The sequence below is a fragment of the Echeneis naucrates genome, chromosome 5, assembly GCF_900963305.1.
Source record: "Echeneis naucrates chromosome 5, fEcheNa1.1, whole genome shotgun sequence".
Classification (NCBI taxonomy): Eukaryota; Metazoa; Chordata; class Actinopteri; order Carangiformes; family Echeneidae; genus Echeneis; species Echeneis naucrates.
Genome location: NC_042515.1, coordinates 15,559,665 through 15,578,785, shown reverse-complemented (window position 1 = coordinate 15,578,785; position 19,121 = coordinate 15,559,665). Strand labels below are relative to the sequence as shown.

At 44.0% G+C, this 19,121-nt stretch overlaps 1 protein-coding gene across 2 annotated transcripts in view; it reads right to left on the bottom strand.

Moving 5' to 3' along the window:
* The window catches only part of foxp4 (forkhead box P4), a 103,317-nt gene that overhangs the window by 35,282 nt on the left and 48,914 nt on the right, over positions 1 to 19,121 (bottom strand). For both annotated transcript variants that reach the window (XM_029501386.1, XM_029501385.1), the window contains exons 2-3: positions 18,167 to 18,346; positions 2,829 to 2,918 (exon numbers count right to left, since the gene is read on the bottom strand). In XM_029501386.1, the coding sequence (XP_029357246.1) occupies positions 2,829 to 2,918; positions 18,167 to 18,337 (261 nt within the window). In that variant the 5' untranslated portion in view covers positions 18,338 to 18,346. The remainder of the gene's footprint in view (positions 1 to 2,828; positions 2,919 to 18,166; positions 18,347 to 19,121) is intronic.

The following is a 19,121-nucleotide window of genomic DNA, read 5'->3' as shown; positions in this document are numbered from 1 at the left end:
CAGTTTGACATACACATACGCACATGTGCACACATAAGCACACATAGTGGATTGATACCATCTCACACAACCAGCCAAACACAGAGACAACCAATCAAAAAGCAGATATAATCTCAGAGTTTCTTTCACTCTCCACTCAGATCTTCCCTTCTATTATAAATAAAGAAAAGAAACGAAATACGATGGGGAAGGGGCGAGGAGCATGTGGGGTGAGGTTAGTTGACAGGACAAGGGGGGGGATGTCAGCGCAGACCAAGGCAGGGAAGGCAAGACACGAAAAGAAGTCTTCCCGCGCTCCCTGTCTGCCTCTGCCGTTCTCCCTCAGAGAGAAGGGAAAAATCTAATTATCGAGCTCCTAAAGATCTCATTATTGGCTGAGGCTCATTTGCATGTGTGAGAGTGGCCCAGCAGGAACCAACCTGAGGACGGCCATTTTGTGCCTGATGTAAGACACCATGCTAATGTACAGTCACTTACTGCCACCTTCAGAAATGACCAGATTAAATGTCTGGCTTCCCTTGCTCCTTCACTCTCTCACCGCCCTCGGGACGGCAGATTGCTTCACTTACAGGAGCTGAGGGTGATCTCTGCAATTTAAGAATGATCATAAAGCTGGAAATTACAGTTATTAAGAAATTTCTGTGTGCCACCCTCGTGATGCTACATACAGATACACAGACAACAGCTGGTCTCCACTTTGTGATGCGCTGTGTGCGTTTGTGGTTCTGACTGTGAGGGCCTAAGCACTGATAAACACACATACACAGAAGTTATTCCAAGGGTTTGTGTGTGTGCGTTGGCAGGGTCTGCGGGGCCATGTGAGTTGACAGCTCAGACAACAGAGATGTAGCATGGATGCCCTGGAGAGTGCAGCAGAACTTGCCAGGCCAGGCACAGACAAACAAGACAGAGATGGAGAGAGTGGAGAAGCGGGGGCGGGGGGTTCCAGAGCAAGTGAGAGAGCAGACATGGGAGGGTGATACTTCTTTTGATATAAGATGTGCATATGAGGCAGGTCAACTAAACATGCATTTGACCTGCATTTGATCCCATTAATATGGGGCTGCTGTCACAGTGTAATCCCCCGTCAACATTTAAAGGAGACCTGCACAAGATCCTTTTGTCTCCATGCTAAGATTTAGAGATTTACATTACATCCTAACTTTTGCTTGTGCTCCCTCCCCAACACGATGGATTTCTCCTTCCTACCCATCTATTTATGTGTTAGGAAGTAAAAAATTTTAAACATCTATGACATTTAATTGCATTTGGAGCCTGCACACCAAACCAGAGTAATGCCCAACATGAATCTGACCCAGTTCAGGAGGAGGGTCTGTTACCACACTGACCCATTTGGATCAGCTGCCAGTATGGGTTTATACTGTGTCTTGGTCTAAAAAATGATGTAGGCAGGCAATAAAAAGACAGAGATGACAGAACTGTAGGTCAGAGAGTTTATAATATATATTATAAGCTGGCTCATAAATTATATCAGAGCTGAGTTACAGAATAAATGCAACTTTAATCTAAAATCTTTATTTCATTCTCTGACAACCACAAAGTCATCATGTAATTTCTACAACCGTCAGTTTATATCCAAAGTAAATACTGATTCAGATTCCAATTCAAATTTTGATTAAAGCGTAATCCACAAGATCCCCTTTTTAAAGCTTGATTTCACTTTTGACTTTGGTAATAAGCAGTTGTTAGCTCTGTGGAATTTTTTTGCTTCCTAGAGATCACTGGACAATCACACTGAGAAGCTGACAGTCCCTTAACTGGAGGACTTTTGATCTAAGTTTGCTTATTAGCTTAGTTTTTGTCTTTTTTTGCTTTGTGATTGAGGCCACTGCTGTTCATGATAAACACCAAACTATTCCTTTATTTCGCCAAATAAAGCCTGCTTGCTGTTACTGGAAATACACAGGGCAGCTTCTCTGCACCAGAGGGCTTTTCTTGGAAAAACATGACACCAAAGACCAAATATTTATGAGAACAAATGAAAATGGTCCCTTGAAGCATGGATTTTATGTTACGTTATTCGCAGGTGTCATTTGAAACATATCACTTTAAAACATTATTGATGCGACCTGCACATTTTTATTTCCTTCACATGCGAAAAGTTCTATCTTTTCTTTCTTTCTGTGAGCAGCTGTATATGAAATCTGAGCCTGGCATTGTCTTTGACTTGCATCCATCTCCCTCTCTCTTCCATCGTTCTTCATTTACCATACTGCAATGGCCCAGCTGTCTGTTTGTCATGTGCCACATTAGTGAGGAGAGCAGTGCAATAGCCAGACTGCTTGCTGCTCTAGTAGACCCAAGGCCCCACTTTATTGATATGAGACACAGCTACAAATCACATTTGTGCATGCACTCTACACATCACATAATTGTAAAGAACCGCCAGAGGTACTGTCATGTGTGATATCTATCAGCATACATGGATACTAATAGTGTGTGTGTGTGTGTGTGTGTGTGTCCTAAAGTGTCTTTCAGTGGGGATCCTGCACTCCTGCTAACCCCACTTTCTCTGCTAACTGTGGAATTCAGCTCTGAAAACAGCTAGCTACCCAATCACTACAAAGACCTCATTCAGACGCACACTCACAGACACACAAACAATGACCCACACATGCATTCACAGAAAAAGAGAGACACCGACAGAGAAAGAGAGAGAGAGAAGTATGTGCCTATATCACACATTGTAGTTGACGTGGCAGGTTGGTGAAGGCAAAGCTGAGACAGCCAGAAGCCTAATAATATACAGATTCTGACAGAGCAACTCTTGGATTGTTGGGTGTGTGTGTGTGTGTGTGTGTTCTGACCTGCACAGGGCTTTGTTTGACCTCGTTGCTGCTAGGAGAGTTGAGTCCAGAGGCCTGCTGCAGGAGGAACTGTCTGGCTGCCTGAAGCGCCTACAAGTGAGAAATAGAAATGACGCTATTAGAATACATTCAGTAACGCAGGATGTAAATACACCAACACATTTCAGAAAAGTAACACACCTGGTAAAGTTACACTTTATTTTCCAAAGTAGCGTATGTGCACATTCCAACTTTTTCACATTAAGTAAAAGAGGAAGACTAAAACACTCTCGCACTGGCCACTCTCTACATCCTCTGCTTTTTGCCAATCTGTCAGGTCTGATTTCCTCAACCTGAGACGTCTGCCTGGCACACACAGTGCGCTCAGAAATATGTGTCTCGTCTCATGTGCGTATTTGTGTGTCTACGTGACTAAATTCATCCCAACTCAGTCAAATGCTGAAATTCTGATCTCTGGCCATCTCTTCTTTCCTATCTTTGTTTCTCCTCCTTTTCCGTGGTTCTTTCCCTCTCCTCATGCACCTCCACTTTTTTAGAGGAAAGTGCAAAGTAGATTTTCCATATCCTCTGAGGCAAAAGTGTGTCAGCGTATCTTCATGTGTGTCAGTAGCTCTGTTTGTGTGTGTCAGAGTAATGTAAGGAACCATTTGCCCCGATGTGCCCTAAAGAGCTGTGACTAACCACCACCCACCTCTTGGTCTCCCCTCCTCTTCCCATTTCTCTCCTATCTGCCCTCCAGTGCTGTCTATTCAGGCCTGTAACGCCATCGCTCTCTGGCTCTGTCTTCATTCGTTCACTCTGCCCTTGAGTGCTGCCCATTCATCCTTTCGACAATGTTACCTCAGCCATTCCTCCTACTGCCTCTCCTCATGTCTCCTTTGTCCCTGCTACCTTCCACCTCACACTAAATTGTATTTTAAAGTGTCTTTCACTGCCCCATAATATTGTCTTTATCCTTTGCTGTGTTGCTTGTTTCAGTGTGAAAAAGCTCAATCATTCTGTCAGAATGACAAATCAGACCCCAAGGAGCAGACATTTTTGTTGGAATGAATGAGTGTCTCCAAAAACATCCATGTCAAAACACACAAGCCTCCTCGCACTTACAGTAACTGTGAGGTGGTACATAACACAAACACACACACTCGCACACACAAACACAACCTCATGACAGAGGGGTGTGAGAGGGGAGACAGCAGGATGCACATTTGCTTCCTCTGACTCAATAGGGGAAAGGTTCCTTAGTAAATATTGATTTATGAAAGTCTGTGTGTATGTGTGGGTGTGGGTATGTGTGTGTACGTGTGTGTGTGTGTGTGTGTGTGTGTTTGTGCGCATGCATGTGTTGACACCACAAATTAACGGCCAGAATGAAGGACGTTCTTCAGCATGGAGGCTCTTACTCAACCATGCAGCAGGAGAAATCAGTTTTTTTTCCTGTAGTTATGCATCATTTCACAACTTTTGAAAATTGCAATGCTGCAAAATTGTACAGCACGCACTTACCGTAAGTTTTCACATATTTAATGATTTGTCAAATTAGAAGCCCGAGTACATTGAGTAATGTTTAATTATAAAAACAGAGGGGAGATTAGAGGGAGGCAGAAAGAGAGAGAAGTCCTCTGTGCAGTCAGAGTGATGAAAACCATCTGTATCGAGCACACTTGCTACTTTTGCTGAGACCGCAATTAAAACACACACACACGCACACACAGACGTGGCTGTGGATGTGCCTATACAAACACACACACACACACACATGAATTTTAACGCTTTAACAAAAATCTTGGGAACCCCCTCCCATTTACTGGTTTGACCTCAGCATTAAAGCAGGAACAGACATACACACACACACACACACACACACACACACACACACACACACACAGAAACACCAAAAAAAAAAAAAAAACACAACCGCCCAGTTTGTTGGCATGTGGTGTGAATTACTCCTTGAACACCCTGTCTGCCCAAAAGTGAGAGTGTGTGTGTTTGTCTATGTGTATGTGTGTGTGTGTGTGTGTGTGTGTGTGTGTGCATGCACGTGTGTTGGCAGGAGTTGAGGAGGCATGTCTGGCAACAATAAGGGACAATTCCACCCAAATTACCACCCTGATTACCACTATATTAAAGAGCCATTTATGGCTTTCATAAACGCTACAACCAAGCAGAGGTGATGCCTGTCTCCTCTCTTATGCTAGTATTCACCGATGTGTGTATGCTAGAGAGACAAGGACTACTCATGATGTATGTGATTATCGAAATATTCACACAGCATTTGCATTGTGGATTTGGATACCGGTTTTGTCAAAGGTACCACACAGCTACAAGACAGAAAATTACCTTATTATTTTTGTTACAATACTGTTTACACAGTCATACTGTCTGACAGGTGTCAGTGACTATTTAAACTGTGGCTGATATAATAGTGAAATGATGAAGTTGTATTCACCTGTATTGTATCACCACAGTGTATCCAACACCACTGTATCTTTTTTTTCTGCTTCTGTTTACAATATTCGGGCATTACTATTTTAAATATCAAATATTTACAAAACCCGATCATATCGTCAGAGCACTATTCTGTTGAAAGTCAGGGAGCAATAACATGCAAGTGTCCCCTTGACAGACATTGTGGTATGAGAGTGATAAAACCAACTGAGGTGTCCCAGTGTAGAAGATAATGGACTCATCTATCTCACCTCCTCAGACAGTTTGTTACAGGTGAGCTTGTCTACAAGTAGATTACTGATGATGTTCCAAATTCAGAAGCTTGAAACACACAGAAAGAGAGAGGGGGAAAGCGAGAGAAGCTACCAACTGGAGCCAAACTCCCTCCTATATCTACTCCTCTTCTTTGACTCTTCTTCATATCTCCTCTTCACATTTACTTCTTGCATTTTTCTCTCTGCGACCTCGGTGAGCTGTAGGACTGTCAAGAATACCCCCCTACACCTACACACACACACACACACACACACACACACACACACACACACACACCAGCTCCAACTAGACTTCCCCAACTCCTCACTCCCCCTGTGGCATTCTTGGGGGCGCACTGCACCTTTAAAGAAAATATGAGGGAGGCCTAAGAGGGAGGCCCAACAACAGAGTCTTTGTGCTGCCGCAGAACGCACACACACACATGCACACATCTGCACACACATATACACACATCAGTGGTGTCAGACAGGTTTTATTAGAGTGGGAGAGGGAGGGAGGAGGAGGAGGAAGGGGAAGGAGGGGTGAGGAGGTCACTGCTCAGCTTGGAGGCCTGAGAGCACTGTGTGTGTGCGCGAGTGTGTGTATGTGTCAGTTCAGTGTGTGAGTTCTTCTGACTTGTCATCGCTCCCCTCTGTAAATCATCGCCTCTGACACAGCCTTTAATAACAGTGCATTTTTTAATTCAGCAGGGTCACACACACACACACACACGCACTCACACACGTAAATACTAGTTTCTCTCCTTAACAGGATTCCTGAAAAAAACTCTTTTTTTCTTTGAAAAGAGGGAATGTTGATGTCGCAGTCAGAGGATCCATTAGAAGACATTGATAGAAATTATATTTTACTGTGTGTATGTGTGTACCATGATCGTATTGTGTGTGCATATATGTGCTTGTGCCATGGCTGACATGTCAAGTTATGAATTAAATCTCAGATAAGAAAAAAAATTAACAACCAACATGTAACAAAGCTAGGTCTCCTTAGATCAATGTGTGTGTGTGTGCCTGTGCTTGGCTCAGGTTGCTAAAGCAAACAGGTCTGCGTGTGTGATGAATCTGGCCTCTAATCCGCCCTGTGTGTTTGGGTGAGACAGGGAGAGAGAACGCAGGAATAAGCAAAGAAATCTAAACAGACAGAGGGGGAAGGGGGGGTGGGGTGTGGGGGGGGGGGGGGCAGGGGGAGAGGGAGAGAGACAGGTGGGTACCATATGTTGGAGTAATCCGTCAGCACTGACTGAGGTCCATTGTTGACGGCCGAAACGAAACAAACCCGTCCCCTTTCTACCCTTTCCTCCTCACCCCCCCATAGATAAACAGCCCTGGGGCGGACAGTGGGCTGTCCTTGGGGGAGAAGGAGGAGGAGGGTAAGAAGTTAGGAAGGGCAAGGGGGAGGCAGGTGGTATTGGATTTCTGCACTCTTAGACCAAGAGGAGGAGAGTGCAAAAGAAAGGGAAAAAAAAGAAAGGAGCCCAAGTAAGGTTGAGTGAGAGGCTCAGGTTTTCATCTGTCCACGACAGAGCTAAACCAGGCTAGACTAAGCAAGTGATTCAGATGTTTCACATCTCTACTGTGCCAAACAAGTATCCCCTGTCTGCCTTACAAGCTCAGCAGCCTGGCAAGAGAGGCTTGTAATGCACTACTCCTCCACTCCGCTATATCTTTTCTTCCCCTTGAGAGACCGAAGGATGGAAAGGCAGGCAGAAAGATACAGGCTGAAGAGACCTTGTCACACCCTGCTGCTTCTCTACAGACCTGCATGCTCTCTGATTTTGGATCAGCGGGAGAGACTGGGTTCAGAAAAGAGCGCTGGATCCTCTTTTTAGTCCACACTATTTCCCTCTTCCTACTATATGTCCCTTCTTGTGTGTTGTCACTGGAGCTGAAAGCCAAGCTAAAGCTTCATCACTGTTGCCATCCTCATGGGTCACCTTGGTGATCCCTTGTATCCATGTGCATCCATGGCACCAAAAAACCCTCCCAAACTCCAATAAAGCCCCCCAACCTTTGACTTTAATTCACTCTCTCTTTCTGCCTGGGTATTTGCTACTCTACTAGTTTTTCTGCTCTCTTATCTTTGATTCCGTCTTTCTCTGGCTACTCAGGGGGAATAATGATCAGAAACGAAGATGAAACAAGACTGAAAAGATGTAACACAATCTACAAAGGATGTAAATTTGTTAAAAGGATGAAACACGCTACAGTACGAGCTCACCTGCCTTCAGAGGTTGGCCAAATGTTTACTCTAGCACATACTGTGCACATAGTCCGATCACTGAGGAGGTGACTTTGGAGCATTTTTGAATGAAGGCTTGGTTACACCCGCAGTAGAATCTCATGTATCAAATGCATCACTGTCAGTCACCACAGAAACCAGAGTGCTTTCCCAGATTACCGCTACTTTCTTTCTCTCCGTCTCCATCACCCGATCTGTCTCTTTCCCTCACCATGCCTCTCCTTATAATGTGTAACTCTCAAAAGTTTGGCTGGCATCTTTCCAGCTATTCTGCCTTTAGTGCGTCCTGCCCCTGCCCCCCCTCTAGAAATCTGTTACCCATACCCTTATTCACCACAGTCAGTTTTGAGAGGAGCTATGGGTTAGACAAGGCCTAAAATAGACTGTCCAGACCTACCAACAGAAACCAAACTTTGTGAATGCAGCTGTTGGCCTTATGAGAGGACCTTTGCCTTTACTGTCAGTCAAACACTCTCTGCCGTGACAGCAGCTGTGGGAATGTTTTAGGTAGCTAACGGTACAGCCATATTAAGGATCAGCACCTTCATTTGAAAAATGGTTATTATAGATTTGTAGATTTGTTTGTGTTACTTTGTTTTATTTTTTGCTAAATCTACATATAAAGTTTTGTGTAGATACTGTAAATAGCTGAGGGGATTAACAGTCTTGTTGGAGTTGTTAATTAAGTAATAAGACAGGAGAGAGGGCTGCTGAGCAGGTAGTAGCATCTATATTTTCTGCAAAAAAATATCAATTGCACAAAACTGTTTAATTCAATCATGTCAATCACAGCTCAATTTGTTGTTCGCGAATACAAAAATAGAAGAGCTAATTTGCCAATAATATACTGACTTGACATCACAGCATAACTCTTTAATGTAAGATGCAGATTTACTATAGATCAAAGGGGTAGGGAAACAGGGAGTACTATATATATTTAAGACCAATCAGGGGTTTCCAGCGGGGGTAAACATAGTGGGGTAAGGGGCAGCCTAAAGCAAAGCCTGCTAAAGCCGTTCAATTTCATGGTGGGTTACAAATAAACTATGCACTGCCAAGAGTTCGCCCCTTTCCTCAAACTCTTCCTCACGTACGCCTTCTCTTTTTCTGGTATTAATCAGGTCTTTCCGGCCTCCCTTCACCAGCTTTCCTGCGATTTGTTTTTGTTCATAGCAACGTGGACTTCAAACCAGTTGTCCACCAATATATGATCTTAAGCGTCGCTGAATACCTCAATCTGTTTCGGCTGCCGTCAAGCTGGAACTATCTGGGACACCTTCAGAAATACCAGCCAGCCGCAATCCTGTTCAGCTATTTAATGTAATGTTTCCGCAATATAAAGGCACCGTTCGAGAGCTGAGGTTTTAAAACGGCTGAAGCAAGCTTGTCTGGGCCCAGACTGACCATTAAAGAGAGGAAAGACCGCATTCAAGAGCCAACGCCATAAAAACTCACAAACTCCAAAAGAACTTCAAAATATGCCGTAATGTTTGAAAACCCCTGGCTGATTTCAGAATTTTTTTTTTTCTTCACATCCTATTTTTCACAAAAGGGACCTGTTCTAAACTCCAGGGACCCTGCCGTTTTCCAGATGGTTCTCTTCAGTTCAAAACTGTTTTGTGAAACGAGAAAACCTCTCTCCTTCAACTATGTCCCTACACTCATCTAATGTTTCTATTGATTCACTGGGGTATACGCACGGCCATAAAAAGGAGCTGACTGAATACCCAGGACTGCTCTATATCATGACACAATTCATCATCATGTGCGCACACAGAAAAAATCTTCCTAAGGAGTTGTTGTCAGCTTTTCTCTGTTAAGTGAAAGGAAAAGGGCATCAAGAAATAGACAATTAGGACCTCCCTTCCACGAGAATATAAAAGCAGCTCCTTCTGTATTGTAGGCCTCATCTCAGCCCAGGTGGCTAATTGATGGCAAATAGCTCTACAGCAGTTTCCTCACACACACTGACAAACAAATACACGTCATACATTATATACACATATGCAGTTTCCCTGTGGTTTTCAAAACAGCTCGTTTGGCAAGAGAGGAAGGTCTCACTCCATATAGACCCAGCCCACAGTGGAAAACGCACACACACACACACACACACACACACACACACACACACACACACACACACACACACAGCGTACCTTGTAAATTTATCCCTCATCTTGTTTAAGGTAGGTAAGTTAAGTAATATGGTCATGGTCCTGGGAAGACAAGGCAGTTTAGGTGTTAGGTCTAAGTTGGGTGACCTCCAGAGTTTAAGTTGCTTCTCCTGCCCAACAAGAGCAAATCCTGAGAGAGGAGACTGTGCAAGGCCAACCCATGATGAGGATAGCACTAGCCTGGCAACCAGGCCTCACATATGGAAACTGTTTAACTGTTATTATTAATAACTCAAAAAAAAAAAAAAAATCAAACTAATAACACATGCAAGACCCTGCCAAGACTCAGCTCAAGAGACAGAGGGAAAACACATACATACACAAACAGAGACTGTCTGCCATGTGCGCAAGCATAGACAGACATACACAGAGGAAGACGCCTATTGGTTAAACAAAAAAACCCGTTCTTAGTCAGTGGCCTGCCTGCTTCCCTGCCTGCTTCGATGGAAATAAAACTCTTTCATGTTTTTGGTTCAGAGGGTTTTCACACCTGGTTGTGGGAGATGGGCACACCCTAACACCCACCATTGCCACACACAAACACCGGAAGTGGCCACGCACAACAAAGGCCAGCTGCTGTACGAGAAGTTAAACTTCTAAACAAGCACAAAATCTTTAACTTCCCTAAATGAGAAAAAGTGCTGGGGTGTGTTCTATAAAAGGAAAATGGGGAAGTGGGTGTGTGTGTATGTGCACGACACTGTGATTTAGTATGAGGGTGAATCCATCCAGATGTAAACAGGCACATTTTTCAATTAAAAGAACCCAACTCAAGTCCAATTTCCTTTTCTTTTCCTATTCTTGTAAAAAGATTTTTTGACAAGATTTTGCTTTTGCTGATCTTCCCAACATTTATATTACTAAGTCTACACATACCTACAGACACACATTCAGACATACTGAAGTCATGCACACATACACACTCACTATCACCTCCAAAAAAGTAGTTTACACAATATAAGTTGAAGAAGTATTCTTGATAATGAATGTTAACTTATTTTTTTCATTATTGAGCTGTAGTGTTATCCTATATAACAGTTTTTTTATTTTCAAAATAGCCTTATATTAGAACATCATTTTGGGCATCTGAGTTTAGGATTTATTTCATTACTGCTGTATTTTACTTCAAATGGAGTCTTGAGTGTACTTTTATTTTGTATGCTCTGAGTTATGGAGAAAGTAATTAAAAAGACAACAAATATTTTCTGTCAATCAGGTGGAAAAGGGCAGTCACACACTGTCCCAGAGCTCAAGAGAAAATCCTACGAAGGAACGAGAGCGAGGAGCTACATTCCTCTCCTCCTCCCTGTTGACTCTAATCTCTCCTTTAAAATGGCTCACACAAAGAACCAGCACAGACTACCTAATTAGCAACACTTTAGGACTCTGCTGCTATTGTGTGTGTGGTGTGTATATGTGCGTATTCATTGTGTGCATCGCGGGCTCTCGACTGTTTCCAGGGTAACTACTTGCCTAGCAGCCTTGTAAGCGTTGCACATTTTGTCTTTACACTTTACCTTCTCTCATTCCCAGTCAGTGTTTGTCTCTTTCTGTGAGCCCAGAGTGAGGGAAGGAAGAAGTTAGGACTTCCAGAAAGGAGAGACAAGGACCAAGACACTGGGCTTTTGTGTGACCTGGGAGGGGGGGGGTGCTCTCTTGTGTGAGTACCTCTCTCCTAATGAACTACGAAACTGTGCATCTGAGCAGCTGTCAATTAAAAGCAATTACTGCCCTTTCTTTTTGACAGAGACAGCAGTAGACAGTAAACAAAAAGAACAGGCGCGCGCACACACACACACAAAGTCACAGCTCGGTGTCATGACCAGTAATAGTAATGAGGTCATGCAGCCTTGCTCACTGACCTATGGCTTCCTAAAAAGGCCTCAGTCGCCATGGTGATAACTTCTGAAGAGTGAGAGTCAACTATCGACTTTTACACCCTCAGAGACTTCGCCATGAAGAGCGCTCATCCAGGCTCATTTGTGAGGGCGTGTGTGTGTGTGTGTATGTGTATGTGTACATGTGTTATTTACCTGACAGCAGTGTGTAAGTGCTTGGAAACACTTCCATGGCAACCAAACCCAACTTAAACCTTTCAGGTGCCTAAGGTTGTGTTCGTGTGTATAAAACTCAGTCTCCACAACAGAGGGAGGACACACACACACAAACATCCTTCTTCTGCTGAGATCTGTCTATTCTTGTCTCTAAGCCTCTTGACTGGTTGCATCAACCAACTGTGACGGTGTCCATGCTGGCTGATTTGGCCTGGCGGACCATGCTTACTGTCCATCTCCTCCTTATCCTGATACTGGTAACTTTGTAGCAATCTGTTATGGAAGCTCTTAGAATATTATTATTGAATATGTACAGTTTACATTTTTAGACACCCCATTAGATGTTACTTCAGAAATACATCTGTCCATGTTGGTGCCTAAAGAATTAAAGGAGGAGGTCATGGAGGTCATTGAGTGGAAATACGAAGGGAACTATTTGAGAGCACATCAATAGTGAGAGCAAAAATCAGCTCTCCAACACTCACTCAGTGAATTCTCCAACAGTCAATGGCCTCACTGGAAAAAGCAGTAAAAAAAAAAAAAAATTATGGGCACCCATAAATACAACTTCTCAGCATCAATGTGTGAAAAAGTCACTGAATGAAGAATATGGAGAAGGGGTGTAATGTCAAACACGTTACAGATTACATGAGTTGTACATGCAGGTGTGTTTGTACCCTGGTGTGTGTTTAATACCAAGTAAGTGTCTTAATCTGTCAGTTCACACACATCCTAATGTAGAAAAGGTTGGCCAGGGGAGAAAGGGAAGTAAAAGTTAAGGAAGACAGAAAAGGAAAGCTGCTGCTGCTTTTGAGACTCTTAGAGGAAGTTAGTGTTCTATAGATCTCTTTGTATTGCTACGGTAACAGCAGTGGGTGTTCTGCGATGCTAGGCAACCCAACGTGCCCCTCCTCTGTCTCCACGTGACCTCTCGTGACCTGTGAACTACACGGACCTCAAACATAAAGAGGACGGTCAGGCACAGACCCAAGGAAAGCTTTTAAGAGGTGACAGCACTCAGAGAGAGGCCTGGAACTGATTTACTTGTCCGCACACACCACAGGCGGACACACACACGTGCACACGGGTTATGCATGTAGACAGACATACGGACAAGATAGTGACACACATGGGACACAACCTGTCATGCAGCCGCACAAAACCAAGTATAATTCAATTCCATTAAATCTGACCACACTAACAAACCAGGAAATGTGTCTGAAAGTGCACATTCAGACACTCTTCTAATCCAACCTCCCCTTTACCTCTGTCTCCTCTGCACTCCTGACCTGAAAGTGAACTCTGGTGAAGAGCTGGAGGTCAAACAGGACATAACTGTCTGGGTGACCAACATTTACCTCCCATAATTTAGTGAAGGCATGGCAGCCAAAGCTGTAGAGTCACATATGTCTCAAAAACCTCCCTACTGCTGTACAGCCCATAATTATTCAGTCTGGCCTACCTAACAGGAAGTCATACGTTATCTGAATCGTCCAGCGTCACTCATCATCCATTAGCATACATACCAATCTCACATCTCACACATCTGTCCGGAAAGCACTCCTGGCATGAAATGTACTCTCTTGCACATGTGCAAGCTCAGAAAACAACTATCTATCATCAGTGTTTGTGTATATCTAAGATCTGTATCAGCTCCCCCAATCTCCAGTCATCACTGTGGCTCCTTAATTACACCCTTCATTAACTCACATCAGCAGTGCATGTGTATAACTGCCTGAGTGTGTGTGTGTGTGTGTGTGTATGAGAGTGCGGAGAAACAAAGATTGTCAGTGTGTGTGCGTGTACGAAGGGGAGTGTAAAAGGGGAAGCGCTGAGGAAAAAATAGAACATGACAAATGGGAGTGGGGATCGAAGCTCCAAACCAATTTCTAAGACTGCCTTTTTCTAAACCAATGTTCCTTTTAAACCCTCGGGGAAGGGAGACCACCGATACAGTCTGCCTCTCACTTTCCATTTGCACATAAGAGTGCGCTAAAGGTAGGAGCGAGAAAAAGAGAGAGAAGAAAGAGGAAAAAACACTCCGTAAAGGGTTTCAGCCAAACAACAAGTGGCATTCCTCAGAGGAAATGGCACCTTTTTGTCACATTCCCTTTTTCTTTTTTCTCCCTCCTACTTTCCCTTCTTCTCTGCCCATCATCACCAGCCACTACTACTGTAGCTGCTGGAACACCAGAGCCGATTAATTGATGGCAGGGGAAACGAAGGAGACAGAAATGGGTGAGAACGGAGGCGAGAGGGGAGTGACGGTGCTTAAAGTATGGACTCACATCTGCAGCGCAAAAAAAGAGGAATGAGGAACGTTAGGAAAAGGCAAGAATTGAAGACACCTGGTTCTCGTCAGAGCACCCTCCACCCAGCCACACACACACATGCACACACACACACATACATTGAGGTTTGTTAGAATATATCCTGCTTACATTTCTCCTCTGCTATGCATCATTTCATGTCTACACCCGTGCCCAGCACCTCAACAAAGTGCCATACACTCTCTGCTTCATTCTCACTTTTCCACCTCTCCCTCCTCTCTGCCCACAACTCCCCTCTTTGTTTTCCCATCCCTCCCTCCTCTTTTCCCTCGATGATGGGGAAGAACTGGTCTTCGCCCCCTCTTCCCTTTCTTGTCCCTCTCTTCCCTCCCTCCATCTCTGTTCTTTCTGGGGAGGCAGACAAGCCACATTCCACAGGGAGGCCCAGGCGCCCTTTTCTGACACGTCTCAGCGTTACACCCCTCCCTCATCCCCCAATTCCTCCTCTCCAGCTCTCCAATGCCCTCCTCCCCCCAATGTGCTGCCTCTTTACCCCTCCTTTTACCTACATTCCCTCTGGCTATATGTCCCACATCCCCACTCCTTCCTCTCTGGTCACCCACTAAGTCCTTAAGGCCACTAACTATCTAGGATCTACTGGTGACCCTCTTCTATCAATCACTCTATCTATCTATCTATCTATCTATCTATCTATCTATCTATCTATCTATCTATCTATCTATCTATCTATCTATCTATCTATCTAGTGTGGAGATAGAAGACAGAGAGAGGTCTTTGGAGGGATCTGACGGCTGGCGATGGCTGTGATTTCTCTCAGATTCCCAAGGGGCCCAAGGAGAAGACGGCTTTGTGTTCTGACAACACCGCGCTGTCAGTTTTCTGTGTGTGTGTCAGTGTGTCTTTTCTGCTCTACTGCACATTGGCATGGTGTTTAAGCCCAAAACCAGTCTGCACTACACCTTCAGGTGAAAGACTCAACCGTGGAGGAGAAAGTAGGAGGAGGAGGTGGATGAGGTACACCAAAGTATTCATTCATTCATTCGTTCATCTTCTACAGCTTATCCGTTTCCAGGTCATGGGGAATGCTGGAGCCAATCCTAGCTCACACTGGGAGAAGGTGGGGTACAACCTGGACAGGTCACCAGTCCATCACAGGGCCAACACACAGAGACAGACAGAGACCAACAATCACTCACACTCACCAATTGACCTAAACATGCATCTTTGTATGGTGGGAGGAAACCCATGCAGACATGGGGAGAACATCCACCCAGAAAGGCCCCAGACCAAACCTGCAACCATCTTGTTTTGAGGCAACAGTACTAACCACTATCTCACCGTGCTGCTGCACCAAACTAAAACAACCCAATTTCTACAATGTTGTCTGCAACCAGTTTCAGCAACGGGACTGGCAGTATCAGACACGATTGATTTTATGAAGAATGGGCTATAAAGTCCAGACACCTAGCCAAAGTCTTTCATGGAATCAGGGATGAAAAAGAACCCCCCTCAAAACAAAGAAAGTTAACTGAGACAAAAAAATGGTCAATGTGAGGAACAAGAAATAAACGATTTGTTGCTATATGGCAGGTTGATAAAAAAAATAAATATATATTCTATGCTTTATCTAATAATATAAAATCAAATTAGTTTTCTTATTTTGTTTTAAACCTTGTTCAGGTTTTAATTTACCAATGGACATTGAACACAAGCCAACATAATTATACTCCAACTCCAAGAAATTTAACATACTTCACAGTTTCATCAGTTTGCTATGCTCTCTAAGTGGCCACTCAACAGTGCTTTTTGGCACAGAAGCCCTATGTGATCCAGGGGGCAAGGGATCACAGTAGACACACAATGGACACACACAAAAATATAGAGTGACAACACAATGTGTTAATAGAAATTCACAGTGGGACACTTCAGGGTTTATGCAGCATTGGCTCTTGATTATGGCCTCATTTCTGTGTGTGTGTTATCTGTGGTCACGAGAAGGTATCATGACATAAATTGTGGGACAAATGATATCTTCAAAATGACTAACATACAGAAATCGAGCTGTTACTTCTCACAAAGAACAAGGTGCAGAAGTCAAATCCTTTTAATCTGCGCAAACTGAGTTCAACAGAAAGCTTTAAGTAGGGAATTACTGCAATAAAATGACTGGGTATTTACTGCTATATGTGTGGATGTTAACAGTTTTTGTTAAGTAGGGTCGGGATCTGGAGGAAAGGTTGTGCTTGTCTTTCATGGTCCAGAGTGGATAAAAAGAAAGAGAGGTATAGTGAGAGAAAGGAAGAGAAAGAGATGGAAGAGAGAGGGAGGTATGTTTGTGGTTGGTAACCCGCTCAAGAGAGGAAATACCAGCATGTGCATACACACACACACACACACACACACACACACACACACACACACGCAGGTGCAAAAACATAGAGAGCAGAGACACATCCAAGAGAATAAAGACCTGCTTTGTGTGAGTTACAGGTTTAGTGTTTATATGTGTGCATTTGTGCATGGCCATGTGCGTGTGTGTGTGTGTCCTGAGCTGAAGGTTGCTGAGGAAGCAGGGTGAGGATGCAGTCAGAGGAAGGAGGAGGGAGAGCAGGGCAGGAGTGAAGGGCCTTGAGTGTTCTTCATTCACCTACGGCTCTATCATTATAATTAAGGGGAATAATTTTAGCAGCAGGGAGGAAACCCTGATTTTTTTTTCCCTCCGGGTTTCCTCAACGAGAAACTCGGCTGGTCTCGGTGAGCCGAGAAGTCACACTGATGCTTTGTGATGGGTGGACACGCAAACGTTTACGAAGACACACATGCACAGAAAGAGAGAGTGAGAGTGATGTTAATGGAGCTTGTATATAAACAAGAGAATTTCTTCTATCCTTAATCTCTTCATCAACTGCAGCAAATGCCACATCAGTGACTGAATAACGGGAATTACATGATAAAACACAGCAGACATTCTTGTGTGGTTAAGGACAAATGACTAATGTAGAGACCTCTGGTTGAAAAAACATTTGTGAGAGGACGTGTGCCTGTGTGTGTGCTATGTGCAAAGGCCTGAAACCTTCAGAGAGCAATCAGAGACGAGCTATGTGGATTTTTGGGGGAATGAGAAATAAAAATGTAGAATTTCTTCCAAGACGTTCCGGGAAGTTTGGAAATTCCATTTGACACAGTGGCCAGCGTGTGTCTGTGTGTGTGCTTGTGCATGTGTGCGTGCGTGTTTGGAAGGGGAACTGACGCACAGAAGGCAAGATAAATAGCAATACCGAAGACACTACATGCTGACGTGTCAAACACACACAAACACTCCTTGATTGATCAGTGAAAAACAAAAATGCTTCTCTCTCTGCAAACGTGACACACACACTCCCTAAGTATCTGATTCCTATATGTAGTGTGTAAATGCCGTTGTACGAATATTTTAAGCAGCACTGGGAAAAATTGCTTCTCTCACCCCAGCACATTACTGCTTTTCTCAGCTGATAATGTTTAATACTGTATCAGTGGCAACAGCGTGCATATTAAATGAAGAATGGCAAACTTTGTCCCAATGGAGTTAGTCGGCACATTATGAGCGGTGGATAATTAAAGCAGAGGCAAGCCAACCTGTCAGAGCTTTTCACTGTTTGCAAATGCAAGGCTGACAATTACCAGAATGTGGCTGAATATATGTTGTCAGATCTGTACATTATGTAACAGCCTCGTGCGTACGTGTGTACATCCTGTTCCAGGTAATGTATCGTATGGACGAATTGCACAAGAGGGAGGTGTTGCGAAACAAGTCTCAGAGGTACATGAGCAGGTAGATATGTAAACAAATTGTTAAACATACACACACACGCACACACCTGTTGTTGCTGCAGGTGCAGTAAGTCGACTGGACTTATCTCTCCATTGGTGTCTCCGTTAGACCCGCCCTCTCTACCTCCCCCTCCATCTGATTGGCTGCTGAGGCTGCTGACTCCGTTCTGGTTGGACGGTGTCGTTCGAATGGTCTCAGAGGCTGATTCCACCATCATCACTGGCACCTGAGTACAGAGTGGAGGTGGGAGGGCAAGACAACAGTGATTGAACAAAAGTAACCTGGGCAGTTTGAGCAGAATGTCTGCTCCCATCTGAGTGAACAAACAAGGCAGGAAAGCAAAGTAAACACACACTGAGATAGAGACGAGAATCGTGTGTGTTTGTGTACTTGGTGAAAAGGGTTTTTGGTCATGAACCACCATCACACAAATATGCCTAAGTGGCCACAAAGCAACTCCTGGGGCAGACACTTTTTGTATGATCGTAAATGTGTGCCTAGGAGCGTATCCATAGATTTAGATCAGACGTGCAGCAAATCTAAACTGACAAGGCAGTTAATACTCTGCTATATAGTTAAATAATACACACATATCTCCAATAATCAGAGGTGGCATGTGTGCGCTGTGTGTGAGCCATGAGCAGGTTGGTCTTTGAGAAAAATCTGTTTGATGCACCTTCATAGGACCTCTCTAATTAGAGCATGTTCCTTCCACAAAACCCGACAAAACGAGCCGTTCCTGGTTGTGTTGTTGTTTTTGAGAAACAACGCTTCGCAAACACACAGGCACATTTGCCATCGTTAGGAGCCTGAGCGTGGGAGAGAGGAGACAAAGAGACACACACATACGTGTGCAGAACACACACAAGGCAGCTAATACAAAACAAAACAAACCTTCAGACAAGCACGCAGGCTGTGAACCCCTAATGACAAGCTCAATCTCGTCTTTCTGCCTCATCCAGTTTTAGAAATTAACGCACACAAGCGTATAGTTTTAAAGG